Source organism: Odontomachus brunneus, unplaced genomic scaffold, assembly GCF_010583005.1.
Source record: "Odontomachus brunneus isolate Ranch 3 - 2012 unplaced genomic scaffold, Obru_v1 Obru_scaffold_009, whole genome shotgun sequence".
In the NCBI taxonomy this organism is placed as follows: Eukaryota; Metazoa; Arthropoda; class Insecta; order Hymenoptera; family Formicidae; genus Odontomachus; species Odontomachus brunneus.
The window spans coordinates 2,727,493-2,750,874 of NW_022639459.1; the positions used below are offsets into that span (position 1 = coordinate 2,727,493).

A 23,382-nucleotide genomic window follows, 5' to 3' on the forward strand; every position below is an offset into this window, starting at 1 on the left:
GAGAGAGAGAGAGAGAGAGAGAGAGAAAGAGAGCCAGTAAAGCTATCCCCCGACAATCATCCTGCTCACTCATTTACCCCACCTTACACTGACCACCACCCAGCCTCATCGAGTGGTCGCATTAAAAGCACACCGCAACCGTCGTCATTGACGAGTGAACTTTTTAACGATCGTCACTGTGAGTCCAAATCCCATAGGTTGTCGACGTTTAAGGGGATGATGACGCGTACTTTCGCTGACGGAAAGCCGGGAGATCCGCGCGCAACCCTCTCTCTCCGTCCTTCTCCTCGCCGTCTTACCTCAGAGATCGGCTTCTCTCCGCCGGGTGTCCGTTGTGCAGGGTCTTAAGGGTGATTTTTTTTCCCGTTCTTCGGTCTCGCCGGACTAAATTTCGCGCGTTAAGCCCTCGGTGTAATCCCGCCCTTAATATTCAAAAACGTGATCGCCCTGCCAAGCGCGCTGTGGAACTGGTCCATGGCTGGTCCAACGGAGATGCCACCTCGACGGGGGGAGCTTTTCATATGCTAATTGGCATTCGTCATTTTCTTATGGCGCCGACTTAAGTGTGCTTAAGGCTGCTAACTCCTTCCTCGGCGTTAGAGCTGACTAGGCCTCACCGGCGTCCTCGTAATTGGACCTCTCGCGATTCGACCTGCGCTCACATGCCGGCGAATACGAAATTCGTCATTCCTAAGCGCGTTCGAGAGCTCCAATCTGGAACTGAATGACCCAATTGAGGTATGAGATGAGATTTACGCGTGTCAACGGCCCCTCCCGATAACTTGTGTAACATACATCACCTGTATAATACATTTATATACAGGGTAAGTCTCTTAACGTTAAATTCTAACGTTGTATTAGAAAAGATAATCTTGAAATAAATGTCTCGCCGACTACAATATTTATCCTTCACGCATCTCTCTCTAATGTAATAAAAGCAAAAAAATATTTTAAAATCTAGCGCTAAGCGACTTACCCTGTATATTGTTTAATTTTGAATTTCACTCACGTACGTCACGCAAACTTTCACAGTTCGTAACGCGCGCGTGTGTCGTTAAATCAATTAATTATTAAACCCCTTGCTAATGAAATCGCGGGTGTTAAACTTAGAAACAAATGTAGCTTATTAATAGTTGGACTAGACTTGTTGTCGCAGCAAATTTTGAGCAGATATTAAGGCAAATTTCTGACAGATGTTTCCAATCCAAATACCTTCTGAGATAAAAGACGGACGTTCCGATTATCCCCTTTGTGCACTCACACGAACAGCGATGTTGAATCAGCGCGCACCTACGCACGATATAGGCGTCGGTAATGTTATCCCCATCACGGTACTCTCGCATATTACACTCTAACTTTATCGAGAGATATCTCGCCGACGTATCTCTGTGCGAAGATAACGCGCGTATTCGTCGTCGAACCGCGCCTGTGCGCTCGCGTAGTACGCTCACGTTTCTCCTGCGCAACGAAAGAATCAAAGAGAACCGGAAGAACGGAGGAAAATCTTCAAGCAGCGCAATTTTACTCGGGATGTGGCCGCCACGCGAGTGCGCGGTGAAGAAACGATAGTACTGACACGACGAGACAGCGAACGCGATTTTCATCGCCAAGTTCGAGTTCGCGGAGCGAGTTTGAATAAACGTAAGTGCCAACGCAACGTACAAATAGTACCTTCCGTCTTAGTCTCCGTCTTGGTTTGATTAGTTGATAGTTTGATTCGTTGATTAAACAACGATTACTCACCACTGTGCCCTTTTCACTGTCTTACTTTAAAAGCTTCTATTCGATATCGGAGATACCTGTGACGCTCCCGCGATTCTAGGAAAACAATGACTCATGATGACACATAAACTGACCTATATCAGACATGTGTCGTTTTCACACGTTTTTTTTATCACTTCTTCCTCGAATATCACACATAACAGCTTGATCTGTCTCCAGTGGAAAAACTTGATGATGAAAACTTGATGCAGAACGCGATCAATATGTACGACTGAATATGTACAATTGAATATGTACGCAATAGAATGGAAATCCGCGTGTTTACATACGAATCCATGATAACACTTTAGTAGTATCTCGTTTCAATTAAGGGACATATCACCTCGGGAGAAATGACGGTCCGTCTTCGGGAGGTGGTGAGGTCGGATGTAGAAGGAGGTTTGTCGGGACCAGCCAATCCGATACCAAGCCAGTCGATCGATTGCGGCTGTGGACAGATGCAATGCCCGAAGCTCGCGAAATTCGCGACGCGAAAACTCTTCGTGGGACTAATATGTTGGGTCGGCGTGGTGCAAGCCGCCTCCCATGCCTATTTTTACGTGACAGGCTCCACGATCGCTCGGAAGTTTCTGATTAATCCGTATTTAATGAGTGCGTATTGCGAACACAAAGTGTTCTACAGTTGTGCCGATCAACAGAGATGATTAAGGAAATATTTGAAGAGAAGGAAAACGCTGTAAGAAATTTTTTTCCCTTTCCAGATTGGATCCTCGTTACGGCGGACTTAACACCATTTATCCTCGGATTAATCATAGCGTACTGGGGCGACAGAATACACAGAGCTTCATGGATAGGCGCCTTAACTCTCTTAGAAAGCGTCGCGTATTTCGTTCTGATAATACCACACTTGACGCATCGCGTTCACGTGACCGATGAAACGCTAAATGCCACTCACATGTCGCTATACGCAGGTCAGATGTTCGAAATATAAAATACGGGATAACTTTTATTGCAGCATTGCATTTTTTCCCTTGAATTGGTATCGAAATTACGTAAACTGTGCACGAAGAAAAAATTTGATTGAATTAACCAAACGTTTGGTGAAATATAATCCTCATCGTGAATGAACCAGATATTTTGGTTGAAGTTATTAGATTGTTTATTCAATTTAAAAAGATTTCTGGTTAAATAGAATTTTGTTAAAACTTCAGCGAATTTCATCAGACGTCTGGTCTAATTAATCCAACCAAATTTCTTTTTCGTGTATGATACTGAAGAGAAAAGAAATTTCCCCGGCATCAACGACGTATCTTGGATTTCAGACGACAGCCCAGAATTATGTAATTCCGCAGCATCAAAGATTATCATGAAAGAAGACGAGACCTGTTACTTCACCATGGTCACCCTTATTATAGTACTAATTATAAGCGGCGCGTCAAATATCGCTTACTACGCACTCGGGATCTCCTATTTGGACGACAACACAAAGAAAAAACACGTGACCGGTTTCATCGGTGTAATCATCGCCGTGCGGATTATCGGTGTTCTTCTCGGATATCTTTTGGGCTGGGGATGTCTTCGGTGAGTGTTTGGACGTGAAACTTAGCAGCTGACTACTGAATGTATGACTACTGAATTCGCAATCACAAAAAGTCAAATACTACTGTGTCCAAAAAGTAAGACCAATTTAAAAAATTTTTTTTAAATCTTTATTTATTATTCCAAATCTATTTCGTCGCCTTCAAAGTAATCCCTCTCAGACACAATACACTTATGCCAACGTTTTTTCCAACCCTACGGTTGGAAACCGTATTATGTGATGCATATAAACCCATACTGCAGTGATAGATATAAACCCACCATCTCACACTGCATTGGTTCTTCGAGACCATTTCGCTAAAAATTCGACCCATATCGTTCCACAACCACCATATTCACCTGATTTAGCACCGTGTGACTTCTGGCTATTTCCTAAACTCAAAAGACCGCTCCGGGGACACCGTTTTGACTCGATTGAAGAGATACAAGCTGAATCGAAGAAAGCTTTGAAGGCCATTCCGGAAATTGACTTTAACAACTGTTTCGAGGATTGGAAAAAACGTTGACATAAGTGTATTGTGTCTGAAGGGGATTACTTTGAAGGCGACGAAATAGATTTGGAATAATAAATAAAGATTTAAAAAAAAATTTTAAATTGGTCTTACTTTTTGGGCATAGTAGTATACTAACGTTAGAGAAGAACAAATTACATCAAAATATACATATATTTATCCTTTAACGTGTCAACTCGCCCAGGATAGATGCGGAAAATCTCAGTGTCGTGAAATCATATCGGGATCATATCGGCGCGTGGTGGCTTGGATTTCCAATTCTCTCTGTATTATTGATAGTGCCTGGCTTGTTGCTCTCGTGGTTCCCCAGAAGACTCCCTTCAGAGGTATAACACAAGTTAACCTGTCAATTACTTTGCATCGTATAAGAGTTTGCAAAAGAGATACAACATTTGCAATATATTTCAATTCAGGTTGTCGAGCAGGCTGCAGCCTCGCTTCTCGATCGGGCTGCGGTGTACAATCGAGCACCTCATCGAACGACCTATCAGAAGGCCGGTAGCCCGAATTTTGGGCCGTCACTCGTAAGGTTGATTACTAATAAGATTTTGATGTTCAACGTGCTGGCGACGGTATTCTGCGCCACGGCGCTTCTGAATTTCATGACACACGAGGACATCTTCTTAGAGTCTAGATTTCATATAGCCAGGCCGACAGGAATGTTTCTTGGATTTAATGATCCTCTACAATCCAGGCTAATTACCAGTAAGAACAATCCATATACCACTGACGAAACACGTATAAGTAAAAGAGAGGGAATCGACGATAATCTATGTTGGGGTATTTGTTTGAAAAAGATACATATCGTATTATCCCATAAATAATGCGGATTTTTCGGCAATTAGAAATTATGGTGGTTGGAAAGAAAGTGCTAAAATGATATAAGTAAAGGGATAAGACGTTAATGCTTATTTTAACAGTCACAGTAAGGTTAATATTGCATCACTTAAGTTTATCAAGAAAACTCGCATTATTTAGGGGTAACCCATATTTTCCTAATAATATAACAGTGAAAATAATTGTCGATATAAAATTACCAAGATAAATAGTTATCTATATGAATTCACATAACAGAAAGATTAATAAAATTAATTAATTAATTAATTAATATCTCTCAACGAAAGGTAATTGTTGAGAATGTTGTGCGTGAAATATACTTTTTATGTTTTAAAATGGGTAAGACGATACAAGAATGCAACACTCGACATACTTGATTCCAGATATCACAAAACCTATTCTGATTGGCCTGATCGTAATCATCAGTGGCTTAGTGCTGGCAAAGGCGAAGCCGCGCGCGAGATTTATCGTTGGTTATAGTTTCTTCGCCCTTCTTTTCTCTACAATGATCATAATCTTGCTGATCTTCGTCACTTGCGAAAAGCCGCCTATCGTCGGTATGGACCAGGGCTCGTAAGTTTGCTTAGAACTAACACCTATTGTCGAATATAACAGCAATACACAGTAAAAAACAAATGTACAGCATATAAAGTAGCGGACAAAAATTTTAGACGATAATCGCGTTCGATTAGCATGAATTAGTTTCGTAGAAAGTAATAAATATACTGCAGATTACACTATTATATTACGTAAAATCCGTAAACATATTGTACCAAATAATTTAAGGGCAGACAATATATTTGAGACTGTATTGCAATTAATGTTATACGCTAAAAGAAAAATATTTGAAATAAATACAGAAATGAATACTTGAAAAATACTTGAAATAAATAAAATAATATGCAAGTAAACTTGATTTCACAAAAATAAACTTTATATTTCACAAATAAATTTTCAAGTATTTATTTCTCAGTGTGTATATAAAAAATTTCAGAACGAAATGAGATATATAGAAATTGATATTTTGTTGAATGACAAACGTTAAATGTATGTCCATTACTTTATGTCATACAGCTTCTATCATATACGTTTGATAATAAAATCATTCATACATGTACTAAGAGTTATGATAGGTTCATTGGTGACAGAATAACAGATCGGTTTGTTAAATTATGCTTCTGTACAGGATCGGACTATTGAAATATTGCAACAAGAATTGTCGCTGCTCAAAAGATGCTGAATTTCGGCCGGTTTGTGAAAGCTTGGGAACGTACACGTATTACAATCCTTGCTACGCCGGCTGCACCACAGTCATTTACGTCAACAACGAAAAGATCTATAGTGGTTGTGGCTGCGTAGAATATATGACAGGGTGGGGTAATGACCAAGCGAAAGAAGGCCCGTGCGATTCGAAGTGCCAAGCCGGTTGGATGCTTTTTCAGGTGACTGACTTGACTCCTATCGACTGTCCCGCTTTTTATGTCATCTTGCCAAAGTATCATTATTTTAGAAAATTATTCAGTATCATTATTTTAGAAAATTATTCAGTATATTTTAGAAAATTATTCAGTATCATTATTTTAGAAAATTTCACCGCAGCTAACAGATCGACACTCGAATCGATCGCCATTGAGAAATGCCCTGTTTTCCTTTTTAGTTCGGAACTTCCGTGTCGTACGCATTAATCGCTTCTACTTTCGTGGGCGAACTGTTGATCAACATAAGGTCTGTTTATAAACAAGACAAGGCAATCTGCATAGGTTTTTGGATGACATGCATCGCGATTTTCGTCAACGGTCCCGGCAAGATTTTTTACGAGATTGTATCGTATCAGGCGTGTCAACTTTGGGGCAGACAAAGGATAATTTGCCATTTGCACGACGGTGAAAAGCTTGGAAGCTACCTGTGCTACTTGACAATATTCTTTCTGTCATTAAGTCTTGTTTTCAAAATCATTGTTTGGTGTTTCTCTAAGAATTTACGGCTCTACGGAGATGTCGAAAGAGAAGTCAAGAAAAGCGGCGAGATACAAGAGCTGGTGGAACAAGCAAAAATACTTGAAGAAACGGAGACACCGATTAATAATAGTAAATATCTCTTCTCATAAAGTAACTAAAATCTCGTGTAAAAAATATCTCGAGAATTATTCATTTTTCGATACATTTATTCTAACACTTTCATCTAAAAAATAACCAGAAAAATAAAGTTTGAAATTAAGTTTGAAAGATCATATGTAATTCCTTAAAAAAAAAATTAAGATGATTTTGAAATTTCTACTCATAAAAGAATTACTATAGCCACGTTATATATTCTTACTAATTACATATAATTATTAATTACTAATTGTTAATGTAATGCAATAATCTAATGTGATGCAGATAATACAACGGCACAAGTAGAGACAATTGATATTGAACCGGAATCGATATCGTCACAGGAGACAACGATGCCGGAGGAAAATTTGTCGAAAAAAGGAGAAGAAAATACTCAGAAGAATACACCTTTGAAGTACGGCCCGTTGGGTTCGGGTGATCGCCGAGTAACGTCGGTTGTGGATCATTCAGCGAAAAGCAATTCGCAAGCGACGATCCAAAACCTCGACTCCGAGGACGAGCTTTACAGTTCGAGCGACGAGAGCAAAAAGCGATCGAGTCCACAAGTAGCTTACACACCGTTGGAACTCGACTCCGACATCGAGAGCGACCTTAGCAGCACGGAACCCAGATCGAGGAAGCGTGTCTCGAGCAAAGATTACGATCATACTTACAACCACGAGGACGACAGCTCCTCGTCCAAGAACTCGTCCATAATACGCCGATTTCCCAATCCCGATCACTATGAAGATCCGCGAAGGGCGAGATACAGGAAGCAGAATGGCTACCAGGACGGCTCGCGGAAGACCACCAGCTTCGAGTTTCAGAGAAAGGGTCAGGAGAGCGACGTGTTCAAACAAGGAGACTTCAACGAGGTCGGCATACCGATAGTAGACCCGCTTCCGGACGGGAAGGGCGACTCCGCCGACACTAACACGGCGCACTCGACGGACGTGAAGTCGCTGATCGATCAATACGAGCAGAACGCGAGTCAGGAGACTATAGACGAAGATCAGTTATCGGTCAGGTCGGCGGAGGATACGAAGACTCGAACGGAGAACAAGATCGTGTCTGGCATTCCTCTGGTGGCCATGGTGCCCAGCAAACAGTCGTCTCGACGGCAATCCCCTGCGGGTTCCGGCAGCTCGCCGGATGTGCAGGACAAGAACACCGAGCAACGTTCCGGAAAACACACGCCCAGCCCGAAAGGTCCCGCTAAGGGAGGTAAACCCACATATTGCACCGATCTCTGAAATCACGATCGCATACACGACGCGATAGACTATGCATGACAAGTAACTATTCGCGTTTACGCGAATATTTATGGGGTGGGAGAGGGGAATGATTCCATTAGTGTGGAGCATCAAGCGCTGAAGTGATAAATTTACAGCCGTGAGAGATAAGAGATTTCGACGATTCGAATAGTCACATAACACGGCATCATCTGCACCAACTGTCGCGTTTGATATATACGATGCACGCGCTGAATGCGCCTGTTGGAGTTATTTTCAGTGGCCATGAATACTTCCAAAGTGACGCTTTCAAACACATTGGTTATATTTTCGTTTTTACCTTGTCTCCACGGCCGATTCAGAAACGAATAAATAAACACTTTGTTTGCTAAAAGGGGGAAGGAGACAACTTCACGTGCATACTCTATATTCGTTAATAATTCTCTCTAAAAAATATTATCTTATCTTCTCAGCGGAATCTTCTTGTGTATCGGTCTCAAAAGGAAATTCTTGCAAAACCAAAAAGAAAATATTCTAATATCTCAAAAAAAGGATTCTAGTTACAAAGTGCTATTTTGTAATAATCCCATCTTCTGAGCGAGAGCTTTTATTGAAAGAGTATTTTTCTTTTAATGAAGTGAACTGTCAGTTGGAAATCTATTAGATATTATTCCAACTTTCTTTTTTGGATAAAAAAAAATATGTTTACTTGAAGCAAAGTGTGTTTTGCGCGATAAGAGACACGACAAGGAAGACTTGTCTTATGGACAAGTATTGTAGATTTCGTCTTTTAAGACGAAATTCCTCTAACTTTAAAGAAACTGTGCTGAGAATATTTTCCTTTTGGTTTTAGAAAAATGTCCTCTTAAGGCTATTTATGTTCAGAAGGTCCTCTTAAGAATGAGATTATATTCTTTTGGATGTTAATATGTAGATTATATGTACGCTAAAAGAAATTATCCGATAAGATCTAACAAACGGATATTTCCGATCGAAATATCGATGGATTTTTGTATCCAATGAGAAATATCGGTTCATAATTTCTTGATCAGTTTATCTTTGATCAGTTTATAAAATTATAATGGAAAGTATCCAATTAAATTTAATCGGATATCCTGATCGGATATATAAAAATCGATCGAAATATCCGTTTATTAATTTTTTATCGGATAATTTCTCTCAGTGTAGATTTTGCTCGACCACATATATGCGGCGTTTGCGAAGGAGAGACTAATTTTGGAATATATATATGATTTTCTCAGCAAATGGATTAACGTGGTGACAAAATTTTCGTCAATCATAAAATATCACGATCTTGAGTGCAACCGTCATTCTAATTATCAAATGAATTCTAATTTTCAGATTACACACACACACACGCACACACACACACACACACGCGCACACACACACACATATATATATATATATATATATATATATATATATATATATATCTGTAATCATTTCAAATTTTTAGTTACACAGTTAATAAAACATTAGCCGTATTCTACGGCATCCTCCCGCATTCATAGAACAAAGTATGCGTGCAATGACATTATTCGTAATGATTGTCCTATTAATAATTTATTACACGATTAAAATCCATCACAATATCGTAATTTTGTGGATTACTCTGTCTACCCGTCTGCTAACAGTGGCATCTTCTTACTTGAAAGGTAAAGTAACTGCGAGACACACGCGTCTTACATACATATAGACTAAAATTCCACTTCACAAACGATGCTCCGAAGAGAACGAAGTATCTCGAGCGGAGGGTAACTCGTCGCCCAAACAACGGATAAATACATCGTATATATAATCACTCTGAGAGTAGATAAATTATAGTTTCTTACTAACTTACTATTTCGAGTAGTGCGTAACCATCGTATGTACAATTATCGGACTTTATAGATGATTTTCTCTCGCGCTAAGGCAACGTGGATCATTGCTCTCATCATAGACAGTCCCAAGCGGTGCGTACAGAGTGTACTTACACCTCGTATGTACCGCAACCGGCGATTAAGATTGTCTTTGTGTTCGCTTATAAAAAAAAAAAATCCGTAATCAAGCAAATATACGTCGCTTTAATGACAAATTGATCTATTTGCGATAGAAACAAGTGACCACACAATTAGATCGGCATCAACGAAAGATCGGAAAGGTCGTATTGCACGTACCTTCCAGTACCGCGGATGATCTGACCAGCGATCGACTGTATCTAGGTTACTGCGAGCTTTAAATGTCTAAGGGGGATGCTTAAGGTACTTGTAAAGTCTTTATTTGTCGGTTCTTGCTCGTCGCGGCGCTCTTCGTTTGCTCCTCCTTGGTGATCCTCGATCGAGGTTTCCTTTCGCGTAACGCACGCCCCGAAGGGGCGCGAGTGAACTTACTCGACGTCAATAATTATTCTTTAATGCGTCTCGCCGGGCTCCTCGGCTATATCCTCCAGTTCGATCTCCTCGTCGAAAATCTTCACGTCCTTCACGTAATACCAAACGCCCACGTCGAATAACGTGCCGATCGTTACGAAACCTGAAACGACAAGGACGGCGTTACGTGCAAATGAGGACAATTAGGAAATTCGTTCCCCTCATTTTCTTTTGTTCCTTTTTTTCCTTTATTTCTCGAGCGGAATAATTCTGCGAGGTACTCACTGGCTGCGGTGAAGTTCAGCAGATACCTCAAAGTCTCGCCGTTGTATAGCCAACAATTACCCGTGCCCGAACACGTTTTGCCCCATACAAGGCAGGTCTTGTCTGTGCGACAGATAAAATGTTAATCAATCTCCAAACAGAGAAAGCGAGAATGTAACTAATTGCACACGCATACTCGATAACGATTTGAATCAACCACGTCACGGTATACGCAAGTGGAGAAAGATGCAAGCAGACATTGAGCACTTTGTCCTCGCTGTTTGCTGATAATACACTAAGCAATCTGATCGTCATTGACCACATGTGTACACAAATGAGCAGCTTACCTAAGATAAATCCAAATAGAATAGGTGACGGTATAAAGGCGAAAAGGCTCATTATCGTCAAGCCGAAGCCCATGGCGACGGTTTTATCCTTCTCGTCCACGCATCTCACGGAAACCAGAAAATTCGACGCTCTCCCGGTCGCTCCACTAAACTTCAGAAGGCACACCACCGCCAGGAAGATGTAGAACTTGTGCATACAGTCGACCGGACACGAGCCTGGCACGGCCGTGCCCAGAGCTTCCACGATAGGCTCGGTCGTATCCAGAGGCGATTCAGTGAAGAATAGGGAAGTGATGTTGGCGTATGAGTGCGTCAGAGAGCGGGACAGTTTCGGCTTTACGCAGCTGCAGTCGGTGTAAACTTTGCTGCCGTTACTGAAAAGCTGAGGAGAAAAAGGCATCAGTCTAATTGTATGAAGAAATTGTTATGCTATTACACTCGCGTTATTAACACGGAGACACTCGCCTTTGGTTTTTACAAAACATACAGAAAGAGAGCAAAAATCGAAGATATAATTAATAGTAATCGCGCAAAAATTCCGTTCTTTTCTCCGTTATTATCGACGAATAAAAAATGAATCTAAAGGCAGGAATCTAATCGCAGGAAAAATTTCCGTTCTTCCATTTTTACTTTTACACGGAGAAAATATATATATGACAGTTTTCTTCATATAATTTCTTTCTAATTTTACTATGTTTCTAGTAATGCAGGAATAGACTGCCAGTAAGATCTTATCTTGCTAAAAAACATAACAAATTTCGCTAAAATTCTAGAAAATTTTTCAACAATATATTTCAGTATCTAGAATCTAGTATATACTATAAGTAACATGTATAAAATAGAAGGATAGTCAATTGTTGCAGAATATTGATCTACTTCTCGACCACAAAATTCTAAAGTAATGTTTACTATAAAATTTTCGTCATGTAATTTTTGCCTCTTTAATAGCAGTCGCTCTCTTAATTTTCTAACTCCAATTAACCCTTTAACTCCAATTATATTAGCGTAACATAGCTGTGTTGGGAGACGAAATAATGAGAAAAATGAATTAAAAGAAAAGCTTTTCATTATTCACGAATATAAACGCTAAATCATAAATACAATACGCTGCATTGGCGTTTCACGGGCGCAGCTGTTACCTTCAGAGCCAAGAGTCGGGAGTTAAAGGGTCAAGAGCAGATCTCCATTCAAAGACTGTTTTCCTAAGAATCGTACAGTGTGACATCAAACCTTCATGCCGCGACAGCCAGCGTGACACGCGGATATAAACGTCTGCCCGTGCTCGGAGCACACCGGGTTGTAAGTGACATAGTCGCAGTTGCACTGCTCGTTACAAGGTAGTCTAGTCTTCAGGGCGCCGCTCGGCTGGATGGCGATCTGATCGTCGTTTGCCGAGCAGCCGAGGAAAGCGTAAGAGATCATTCCCATGATCGATATCACGCCGATCATAACGTTCCACCCCGCCAGATATCTGGCTTTGGGCTTGTACTTCGAGATGATCAGGCCGGACAGTAGAATGCCGAACGCGCTGAACACCAGGCCGACTGTGCCAGTGATCAGCGACGAGACGGACGCCGACTGCTTGTACTGAGTCTCGATGTATTTGGGCATGAAGATCCAGTACGGCATGTAGCCCATGAAGTAGAACACCGTCGCCAGATTGTTGCACATCAGAGTCGTGTTGGTCAGCAAACGCTTAAAAGTCCTCAGCATATCCCCTATCGAAGCGGGTAGCTCCGATTCTTGCTCACCCTTGATGCTCGTAGCGGATCGGTTGCGCTCCAAAGCCAGGACTTTGCGTGCGGCTGCCCTCGGCAGGGTTTTCGGGAAAAGAGCGATCACGCTCGCGAAAATGAAGAGTAGGATGGCTAGAATGATCCATCCCATCCACCAAGCACCTAACCACCTGAAATATTAAAGTTACATTAGGTTGTCGTGTTACACCCCAAAAAATATGTATATGATTTCATTCTTAGTGGAATTCTGTTACATACGGCCTCAAGAGATTTCTCTTAAAACTAAAAGGAAAATATTCTAAGCATCATATTTCCAAAGTTAGAAGGATTTCGCATTTCATCTACACACAAAAAAATAACTTATAGTAATATCAGCTAATAAAAATAACTTATAGTAATATTAGCTATACCGCGGTAGCTGACTCAAACTTAGTCAAAAGGCTAATCGTTTAGCTGTCACTGTTAAGAATTGACTATGACAGCTAAAATGTATTTGCTATGAAATACAAATATATTAGGTGACATTAAAAATGCACATTATTTTAAGTAGCTAAGAAAATGGCAGTTTCCTAAATTCCTAAATTTCTTATCATATGCTTATATTAAAGAAGTTTGCCGCACAGCTACAATCATTTGTTACAGTCATTTATTTTTAGTAGCTAATATTTCTTGCTGTAACGCCTAAGTTTAACAGCGAATAAATTTAGCTTCGGTAGTATCGACATTAGCTATCCCTATTTTAGTGACACATATAATCTGCCACAGCTGTTTTTTAATCGATTTTATCGGTTTTACCGCTACTTTCTACTCTGGAAGCTAGTTTTTGCGTGTACAGTACAAGTCTTGTTTTTAACAGAAATTTCTTTTAGCAAGAAGACATTCCGCTTCAAATCAACATATTTCTCTTAACTCAAAAAAAAAAAATGGCTAGAACAATATCTACCATGTTTACAATTAACAGGCCACTTCATTAGAAGAGGAATACTTTTCTAGTAATTTTCGCTTAGTATTACGCTTGGAATTGCAGGAAACTGACTAGAGCTCTTTTTGGGCATGAGAATATTTTCTTTTTGCTTTCAGAAGAATTCTCTTGAGGTCAAATAATGATAGGGTTCTGCTGAGGAAGAGATTATATTTCTTGGAGCAATATGTTTGAAGAGGAAACAGAATTTCTAACATTTAGAATCAAATTTGGTTCATAAGAACCAGAAATTCTGTTTCCTTCGACCAAAACGAGATCTTAGCATACTAAACAACACGAGATTTATCGATGATAAGCATTTTATCATAAAACGGCCGTTCAATTGCGACACGATTCAATCAAACAGTCGGCGCCACGTACCTCGGGTCTTGCGTCGTGATGGTAGGAGTCAAAGTCGGGCTGATGTAGAACTTTAAGGCGAACGAGGCCAGTCCATAGCCAATGGCGGGTCCCAGCATGCGCAGGAAGTAGGAAAAGCTGATCAACGCCGGCGTCTTCGACTTCTGTATGTTGTCGTCCATGTACGACACCCCAAGAGTGTAATAAAGCGAACCACCCACCCCGGACACTAACTGAGCTATAAAGAGCAGCACCTGAGGTGCGAAGTTCACATCGTCGACCTCGCAATCGTTCCCGCGAGTTTCCTTAGTCAGGCAGAGGAATTTCCGGTGTTTGTCGGGAATCACGCTCATATTTAGCGTGTTCTGGGGTTTACCTCCGTATTCTTTGGTTAACGACAAAGCATCCTCACCGGGTCCGTAGAGAAAATGCGGCAGCATTGTTAGGCAACAGAAGAGCACAACCTGGCAAGATGAACAATAGCGTAAGCTCGGCGACGTTCGCGAACGATTTTGCGTTTAAACCGCGCGCGCGAAAGAGAGAGAGAGAGAGAGAGAGAGAGAGAGAGAGCTCTGAGAAGAATTACTCGAAATCACACGTCTCCATGTAATAGGTTTTACCGATCTTTAACTTCGTTATTCTCATCTCTTTGCCGTTATTCGTTTCTCGAAATACGAACTGCGATCAGCTATCAGCTCGATGTATAGCGCTCCGCAAGCGCCTCTTTGCTATTCGAAGAATGGAGCGCTTAGCTAAGCATACGACGGCGAGAGTACGATGGTAAGAGGCATGAATGAGCGTAGCTACGGTTCCAACGCTTCCTAATTTAATTAAGAGCCGACCAACCGGTGAGGTATGACGTCTCCCGACTAGTTCCTCGGGGCGTGTGCCGACAGCTGATTTCATTTCTTGCCGACGCGATTGAAAGGTATGCCGCTAACGTTATATCGCATGCGACGTGTGCACCGTCGCACTAATCGCCTATCGTATACGTATATCGATATCCGGAGATACGTGCGGGCGAAACTTACGGTGTAGATACCGAATGCGATCCATCGAGGCCTGTGACCCCTTGCTGCGTAATACGACAGAACGACGGATACGAAAAGCTGCGAGATGTCGTTACCCACTGTGATGAGACCTGTACGAGAAAGAGCGCGTAAACGGCTGTTCGTATGTGGACAGGGACGGTATTATATTACGCGTAAATTATAACGTCGATTACGCGATCCACGTGACGTAACGGTTCGTTTAACGACCACGTCCACGTGTCGTCGTCACACAAGCAGGCCGCTTTTGAAGTTTCGAATCTCGTCACAGCGCGCGCAGAAGAGCGCACACACTGCACCGAAGTAAATGTTACTTGTTTCTAGTGTCCCGTAAGTTTACATATCCGCAAATCTATCGCGTGTTCATCATAAGCCCATCAGAATTATGCAAAGTACATTCTGAATCTTGGTAAGTTGAGCGTTCCAATCCAGAATATCAAGTTGAAAGAAAGTTTTATTTACTTGCCGCATAGAGTCGAGCCAATTTTTTCTTCGATGAATTCTTATGATATTCTTGTAAAGAAAATACATTCTCCTTTCTTTCCAGCACATGATAACGAATATTTCTCAAATTTGTGATGAGTATATTTTGAGACCGTTGTCAAGAGGAATTATAAAAAAATGTTTTTGAAAATAATAGTAACGTTAAAAATCATTATTAACTAAAGCCTATTTCTGTCAGAACGGTCAAAATGTTAGGTTTTATGAAAAAATACGTAGTGTGAGGAAAGAAGTGTCTACTTTGATTTTTTAATTTCATTTGACGCATCAATTGAGAATGTAAAATGCACCGTTATAACTTGAAATAATTTTTGTAAGAAATTACAGACGAGTCATGTAGGCTCTTTTGGAAATTCTAATGTTAAGTCGTTGCAATCAATGGACAATAGTAGCATCGCGATGAAGATGCAGAAACTTATTGGCTCCTCTAGCTGAATTCATTCGACTCTTCTAGTAGGTGAATTGGCCACAGTTATGCAAGAATGATTCAATCTACAAAATTATAATTTTTCAGTTTTTGTTTACCAATGAGTAAAGTTCACATGTCTTTCTATGTAAGACTAAAAAGATCCAAGCCTTATTGGTACCTAAAATAAATAAAAAAACATTTTTACCTTCTACTAGTGCCATTTTCTACTAGCTTCGTCTTTTTTAAGAGTTCAGCTTGTCAGTGAATATCGTTGGAAAGAAAAAAATTGGTCATGTTTGGCTCCTTGAGCAATTCCAAGGAACCTCAGTGCCATCTGTACTTTTTAAAGTATCAAATTTTCATTTTCATTTTTCTCGGAGCGTGCCTCACGTGGATTGGGTCGTTCTGGCATAACTGCGACCGATTTATCTCACGCGTTACCGTACATAGCACTGCATACAATAGATTGAAGCAACGAGACACGCGTATCGCACTTACCCGTCGTCTTGGAGGGTATTTTGAATCTCTTCTCGATGGTGGTGATGGTGCCGTTGAAGTAGGCGTAACTGGCGGAGAATATGCAGCCGAGAACACCGTAAAGGAACACGTACGCCTTCTTGTTGGCGAATCGCTGCAAGATCGGGCCCTTGAAGCACCATATGCCGCACGCGGTGTCATCGGTGATCGGCAGCTCCCTGAAGACATCCTCGACGCCTCTGGTCGGCGTGGTGGGCGACGAGGGTGTAGTGGGCGGCGTGGTCGGCACCTGCAGCAGCTTCAGGTTCTCCGGCCCGTTCTTCTCGTGGTTCGAGTTGCTCGAGTTGTTCTTCATTTTCGCCTCGGCCTGGTCGTCGCGACTGCCCGCGGCCAGCAAGCGACAAGCTAGCAGCAGCGACTTCGAGCGGACCTCTCAATGACCTCAATCGCGGATCGCACGGTTACGATGTGACTTCGTCTTCCACGCAGCCCTTGGCATCGCTTTTCCGTTCCGTTCGGCTTCGCCCTCGCGCTCACTCGCGGAATCACTTCTTCTTCTTTTTCTTCTTCTAGTACCGCGTGTCCCGTCACTCTGTCACGGTCACGTGTTCTCCATGTTTCGACTCGGTCAAGCCAACACCTACGTCGGGAGATCAGGGGGTTGACTGAGGTAGCTTGTGCGCGCGGCTCGGCGATTTATCGGCCTGGCAGACGCTCGACGATGACGGGGACGGCGATGACGGAATGTTCGAACCTTGAATCGAACCGAAGACGATTTGATATTTGCACAAACGGTCGGCGATTAATTGTTAAACGTTATTATCGGCTGTGTGGGGAGACACCACGGGTATTATCGAGATACAATGTTTGAACGGCTTTACTATAAAAATAGCTAATCTGTCTGCTGCTGCGAGCAAACAGAAAGTGTAAAGAAACACACGGCTTTGTTTCGAGCAAGTACAACGTAGTTTTTATCAGGACGATTACGATTCGTGCGTCTTGTGGACCGAGTCGTTTCGTGGACGAATCGACGGGAACCTAAGCGCCAGTACTATGCCGTAGCGTGCGCGACGAGAAATGAGTCGCGACGATGATGGTCCACCGTGCGCGAATTTTGAGCTGACGATTGCTGAAGGAAAGAGCGCGATTGACAATGCGAGCAATCGACACGAGACGCGGCCCACCACACCTACCGTTGCTTCAGGAGACAGACCCGGATCAAGTGGAACGACTCCTCGTGCGATCGCGACGACTAGGCAACGTGGGTTCCTCACGAAATATAGATTCGCGTCCGAAAACGAGGGGTATTCTTCCGCAACTGAGGTGCCGAAGCGCAACACAGAGAGCAGGCCGTATTCGATGCCTGCAGAGGATCCCCACCTTCCGCCTCGAGGAACCGATCGTATGAGACAGATCCGCAATGGTAGGTCCCCTTACACATACCTACGCTACCTCACCTACGGTCCACCGTGTCGTTATCAAGCGGGTAAATTCTGTCTCCTGCGATCAACCTATTCCCCCACCCCCCGATATCTCTCTCTCTCTTTCTTTGTGACCACCCCTCTTTTCTTTTCCCTCCTAACCGATCTCGATTCTTTCGTGCCTCCCTCTACGACTAGGAACTAGCCGTCCTCGTCGTGCACGAGCGTCGTCAGCTCGATTCGTCTGCGTCTGATAACCCGCACCTGCACTAAATGACAGGAGTAGGGATTCTCTTACGCTTGACTCTTCTACGTAGAAAAAAACGAGTAATTAACGGGGTAAACGCTCGGAGGATACACCCCGTGCCCCGTTGAGAAGCTGGGCGTTCGCGGAGTCAGCCGGTCGAGTCGTGATATCGTCTCCTCCATCTCCCGCGATCTCGTCGTCATTAGCTGTGGATTATTATTGAATTAATGATGTCCATGACTCCGTCAGAATCGAAAGCGAAGTTTGCGCAGAAGATCCTTGCGTGCTCGCGAGTAATTTACGATGTACATGATGTACATGTGATATATTTGATGGTGCAACCTAGATGATACCGGTGGCGATACCGATAAGTGGATACCCAAACACATTTCTCTCTCTCTTTTTCCTTGAAAAAAGATTACTTGTTCTCAAGCTGCCAGTTATCGTCTACATCATAGCTACTTGTCACGTTAAAAAACCAAACTGCGTTAACGATTTATATCGCTTGCTATCGCGAGTTCAATTAATTTTTATACGGTTTTAGTTAGGTTAAAACTCCAATTCCCCGATATCTATCTGGACAATCTTATTTTTGCTCTTTAAAACCGAATATTTTAACTTTCAACATAGAATATATATATATATATATATATATATATGTGTGTGTGTGTGTGTGTGTGTGTGTGTGTGTTATTACATAAAATTATGTAAATATATATATTCCTTATATATATATATATATATATATATATATATATATATATTATATTAAAAATTTAAATGTTCGTATTTAAAAAGATCAAAACAATAAATAGGTGTATGTAGGTATATGTAATAAGTACGTGTGCGGACTGTTGGTATTTTTGGAACCTTGTGATGTTCTAGTTTACATAAGCAAAATATTGTAGTAAAAATTGCAACAAAATTTTGGTCATCTTGGATCCTACAGAATTGTATTACCAAAATTACTGTATATTTTGTTAAAAAACGTCATGTACATTTGATTGTTCAATTTATTTTTATTTTGTTTTATAATGATTGCTTTTCACATTATATATTTGGTAGATCGCCCAATATTCACTATTCCTATAATAATGCTACAATTTCAATATAGTCCAACTTTACAGAAACATTGTAAAAAGAAATGTAATTTTAATGTAATTTCTACTGCAACACTTTCTCCATGCACAAATAGCCGAGAAGTAGGAGTTTTTTACGAATTTCGTAGTCTACTATTTATCGTCATTTCAAACATAAAATAAAATCGTTAGAAAGAGAGATTGAAATTCCGTCTCTTGGAGCTTGCGTTGGTGCGTTTACCTTAATAATGCCGGTTACCTTAAAACGCTCGGTTCCCGATCGGCAGGAAGAACGAAGTTGGAAATGAAAGACAACGCGGCCCGGAAACAGCATCTTTCGAAAACGTGCCTCTGCCCTCGCGATTCCCGCGTTATTGGAGAAACGGGGCATCCCTACTCAGGGTTCTGTTCGCAACGCATAGACTACGACGAGGTTTTGGCTTTCAGCACGGTGTTGTCTAAGCTCGTTTCTAGTCAACCTCCGGGAGCAGAAGCTCACATTGTGGACCCATTATGATTTAATAGAGCCGACGTGATGTACACACGCGCGCGCGCGCGCGCACATAGCCGCTCGGCGAACTCTTCCGTCTATTCCCGCGCATTGCTAATGGCACACATCAAACAGCTATGTCGCTAATAGCTGACGGGTAATTGCCGGAGGTTAATTTTTATATCCGCAAGATACACACACGCATACACGAGTCGAGCTTATTCGAGCGTTTGGGCAGCAGCCGCGCGGTCAAATTCGCGACGTCGCGTCACTCGCTCCGATTGCGCTGCTTTTCCGCAAAACGCTCTTGGATTACAGGCCAGACGGTAATTTCGGGACCTTGAACGCGGGAATGTTTAGCGTCACTCTTTTCCTTCTGCCCAATGCCGTTGGTTCGTTTAAAGTATGATAGTATTATGATACGAGGGTAGGCTTTAAAAAAGCGCCTGCACTCATTCTTGTTTTTCGAAATAATCTCGAATAAATACCTTAAATAAATAGCTGGCTTTACTTCTCCTCCTCCTTCCTCTCTTTATCACATGCGCGCGGACGAACGTAACGAACGATACCGCGAGATGACGATTGATTCAACTGTTGTTATCACGACGGGCTTTAAAATCTGCATGCGATAATGCATTTGTGTGCCCAAATGACTATCCAAACTTAGAATCTGTACTTAGAATCTCACGTCTTACTGAGGCCTGAAAACACACACGACACGCTCGGAAATCTCATCAATATTTGCAGGATGAAGAGTCCGAGAAGCGGAAGGGCGAGAAGAGGAAAGCTTTTCGGGAGTGGATAATTATTGAGATGCGAAACTAAGCTGCCAAATAGTCGATCAATTGCCGAACAGATCATTGCGTTTCCCGGGCTGACACTCGCCGTGATTTGCAAGAAATTCCTTCCCGCTACTGTTTGCTCGCAAACCTGCCGAGACGAATGAAAATTTACATCTGCGATAAGAGCATCATAAATACACTACGTTGCGTGCACAAATTTCTCGGAATCTTCGATCTTCCCGTTTTGTATGAAGTTTCGCAAATAGCCGGTATCAATTCGTCAGTCTATTAAAATCCACTGTCGCGGTAAGCTTATCTTTAGTCTTCTCGCCTTCGTCTACGAATAACGCCGGATATTCGCACGGAGAATTAGATTTTCAACCATAGGATAAGTGTCAATTGGAGAGATCTTCATCCGTGGTTCCCGCGATTATCGCCACAACGATGGAAACGTTCTCCTCCGGTTGCTTCACGTGGAAGTACCCGTCTTCAATCACAGCGTGATTGTTGAGACATTACGTGCATCGCCGTCAAATACTGTTTAATTGTAGGAACAGTATCGCACCGAGCTTGTGACATAAAGTCCATTAAGTTCTTTGCACTTGCCATCGTTGCAGCCCGTCAGATTTACAACGCCCAGACGCGCGTGACGTTGTCCAGATTCTGAATCGGCAAAACGCCTTGTGTATTCGCGAAAAAAAAATGAATATAATCCACTATGATTTATAAAGGCGCTCTCTCTATATTTGCTCGATTTCTCGGCGAGATACGCGACCTGTGGAAACCTGTATATCATTCGGAGACTGTCGCCTTTTTGGATCGACGCGGTGAGACTGAAGAAACGTTTCCACGAAACGCCTTGATATCCAATGGGCTATTATAACATCAATCACGATCGATTATCTCGTCAGCTCAAAGCTGATAAATATATACTTTTCCATTCGACGTACTTGTGTTCCTCGTATCATTTGCGAATATCAAAACTACATGAATTCAAACATCACCCCGAGATAAGCTTGACAAATAATTTATTTCAATAATAACGATGATTCTCTCACTCACGATGTTACTACTTGCATAATTCATTTGTAAAGTATATTTTCGAATGCACAGTTCAGATAAAGAGTAATTTTTGTTAGAATGTATTTCATTAAACAAGCAAATGACTTGCAAAACAATTAGGTGAGAAAATAAGAAAGATGAAAAAGAATAGAAAAAGTTAAGAATTAAATCCAAAGATGGAAAAGAGCTCAAAGATGAAATAAAAGCATAGAAAAAGAATATTATAGTTTTTTTCTTCACATAAATTCTTCTCAATTTTCTTATGTTTTTAGTAATGCAGAAATAGATTGTCGATGAAAGATTTTTCTTGATGACAAACATAACAGATTTCGTCAGGAACAGGAATTTTTTTAATAGCACATTTCAGTTCCTGAAATGTAATCGGTACATGTGAAAAATGGAGGAACGATTAATTACTGCGGACCAATTAATGTCGACTTGTTGCTCGGTATGCAAAATTCCACAGTAATTTTTGCACAAAATTCCGTCCGCGTGCGGGAGATACGATATTAATCTTACATACGAGCAACACACATACATGCGACTTTACAACAAGGGACTGCTCTCTGATTCGCGAACACTACCTTGCGATCTATTAAACAATTCACTTGCTCACCACGGCACGCGTCCTCGCGACAGATTTAATATCGTTATTACGAATTAACTTTCCTCCATCTGTCGCAATTCCTCGCACTTGACTATGACCGGCGCGAGTTATCTCGCGAGGAGAGAGAGAACAAGACTACTCCACCGGCGCATAGACGAATTTCGTTGGACGTTCTAAACGGCACAACCCACTTACGTTTGTAAATTACGCAGCAGAAGGAAGGTATGCCGGACGAGCTGAATTAGAATCGTTATTATTATGGCAGAGCTAATGGCCAATCTTACTTTTTCTCTCTCTCTCTCTGTCTCTCTCGCGCGTGCGCGCAGTCGTGCTTATTTCGTTCCCGCGATTAGTTCTTCATGTCGTCAGCTTGTATCAGTATATCGCCACGCGTCGATCGATTTTTACGGAGTAGAAAAGGAAACAGAACGAAAGAAAGAAAGAAGGAAATACCACTGTCGGACATCGCTCGACGTCGCATTTGCACATCGCGTGTGTGCGAATGCACATGTGTGCCATTCGGAGGAGAAGGTGGCGGATTGCATCTCCAAGATGATCGATAATAAAAGCGACGCGTTCCTTAAGTCCCGAAGTGGTGGAGGGTGAGTAAACCGATTGCTTCCGGTCGTCCACATCACACGCTTCTGTCCCTCTTTAGCGGCCAGTCTCGCTGCTAGTCTAGATCGGACTGTACCTCGACTTAGAAGACGTTGATGAGGTCTATATGAAAGATGGGTCAGGGTCATGCACAATGCAACCGTGTACACACAACAGCAAAACTTCCTGATACCGGCCGAGCGGCGCGCAGACACGACCGCTCTCGTTCGCTCTCTGCGTGGTCAATGTTCTTATTAATAATAAGAATTCGCGCTTATTACATTTGCTTGTCCAACGCCCGAGCTGAGTGCGTTTTGAGGACATCTCAATACGTCAGCCGTGAACAGCGATGACGGTCCTGACGAGGCTGAAAAAGGCGCGCGGATTGCAAAATCTTATTCCGGCAGTATCGATACTTTACTTGTAAAAAATCTGCGCACACGCGAACGGCGCTTGTGCGTATGTGCGAGTACAGTACGAGTGAGAAGACGTGGCCGAAAGGTTCTTCGAAAAAATTCGAACGCGCTCGTTCCTCGCGACAGATCACTCCAGTCGCGCGACAGGAAGAATCCGCGGCCCAAGAATCCTTCGCGAATCCTGATGTCACCGGCGAATCCTGATGACAT

General features: G+C 42.1%; 2 protein-coding genes across 6 annotated transcripts; one reads left to right on the plus strand and one right to left on the minus strand.

The window, feature by feature from the left end:
• The first annotated feature begins 1,419 nt into the window (after nucleotides 1–1,419).
• LOC116840218 (solute carrier organic anion transporter family member 74D-like) lies at nucleotides 1,420–9,261 on the plus strand. Of its 3 annotated transcripts, none has more exons than XM_032806687.1 (10): nucleotides 1,420–1,641; nucleotides 2,076–2,373; nucleotides 2,484–2,693; nucleotides 3,045–3,303; nucleotides 4,018–4,159; nucleotides 4,247–4,613; nucleotides 5,054–5,243; nucleotides 5,857–6,112; nucleotides 6,328–6,757; nucleotides 7,049–9,261. In XM_032806687.1, exons 2-10 carry the CDS (start codon nucleotides 2,115–2,117, stop codon nucleotides 8,014–8,016), a joined length of 3,081 nt encoding a protein of 1,026 aa, XP_032662578.1. In that variant the 5' UTR covers nucleotides 1,420–1,641; nucleotides 2,076–2,114; the 3' UTR covers nucleotides 8,017–9,261. The 3 variants fall into 3 exon arrangements, with proteins under 3 accessions (XP_032662578.1, XP_032662577.1, XP_032662579.1); XM_032806686.1 differs by having other exon boundaries at nucleotides 2,094–2,373; XM_032806688.1 differs by having other exon boundaries at nucleotides 1,421–1,641; nucleotides 2,094–2,373; nucleotides 4,247–4,538.
• A 302-nt stretch (nucleotides 9,262–9,563) lies between these two features.
• LOC116840219 (solute carrier organic anion transporter family member 74D-like) lies at nucleotides 9,564–22,193 on the minus strand. Of its 3 annotated transcripts, none has more exons than XM_032806692.1 (8): nucleotides 22,169–22,193; nucleotides 16,493–17,225; nucleotides 15,067–15,176; nucleotides 14,057–14,499; nucleotides 12,209–12,884; nucleotides 10,979–11,360; nucleotides 10,653–10,754; nucleotides 9,564–10,530 (listed from the first exon to the last, which is right to left on the minus strand). In XM_032806692.1, exons 2-8 carry the CDS (start codon nucleotides 16,824–16,826, stop codon nucleotides 10,409–10,411), a joined length of 2,169 nt encoding a protein of 722 aa, XP_032662583.1. In that variant the 5' UTR covers nucleotides 16,827–17,225; nucleotides 22,169–22,193; the 3' UTR covers nucleotides 9,564–10,408. The 3 variants fall into 3 exon arrangements, with proteins under 3 accessions (XP_032662583.1, XP_032662582.1, XP_032662580.1); XM_032806691.1 differs by lacking the exon at nucleotides 22,169–22,193 and adding an exon at nucleotides 17,915–18,194; XM_032806689.1 differs by lacking the exon at nucleotides 22,169–22,193 and adding an exon at nucleotides 17,665–17,885.
• Nucleotides 22,194–23,382: the final 1,189 nt, after the last annotated feature.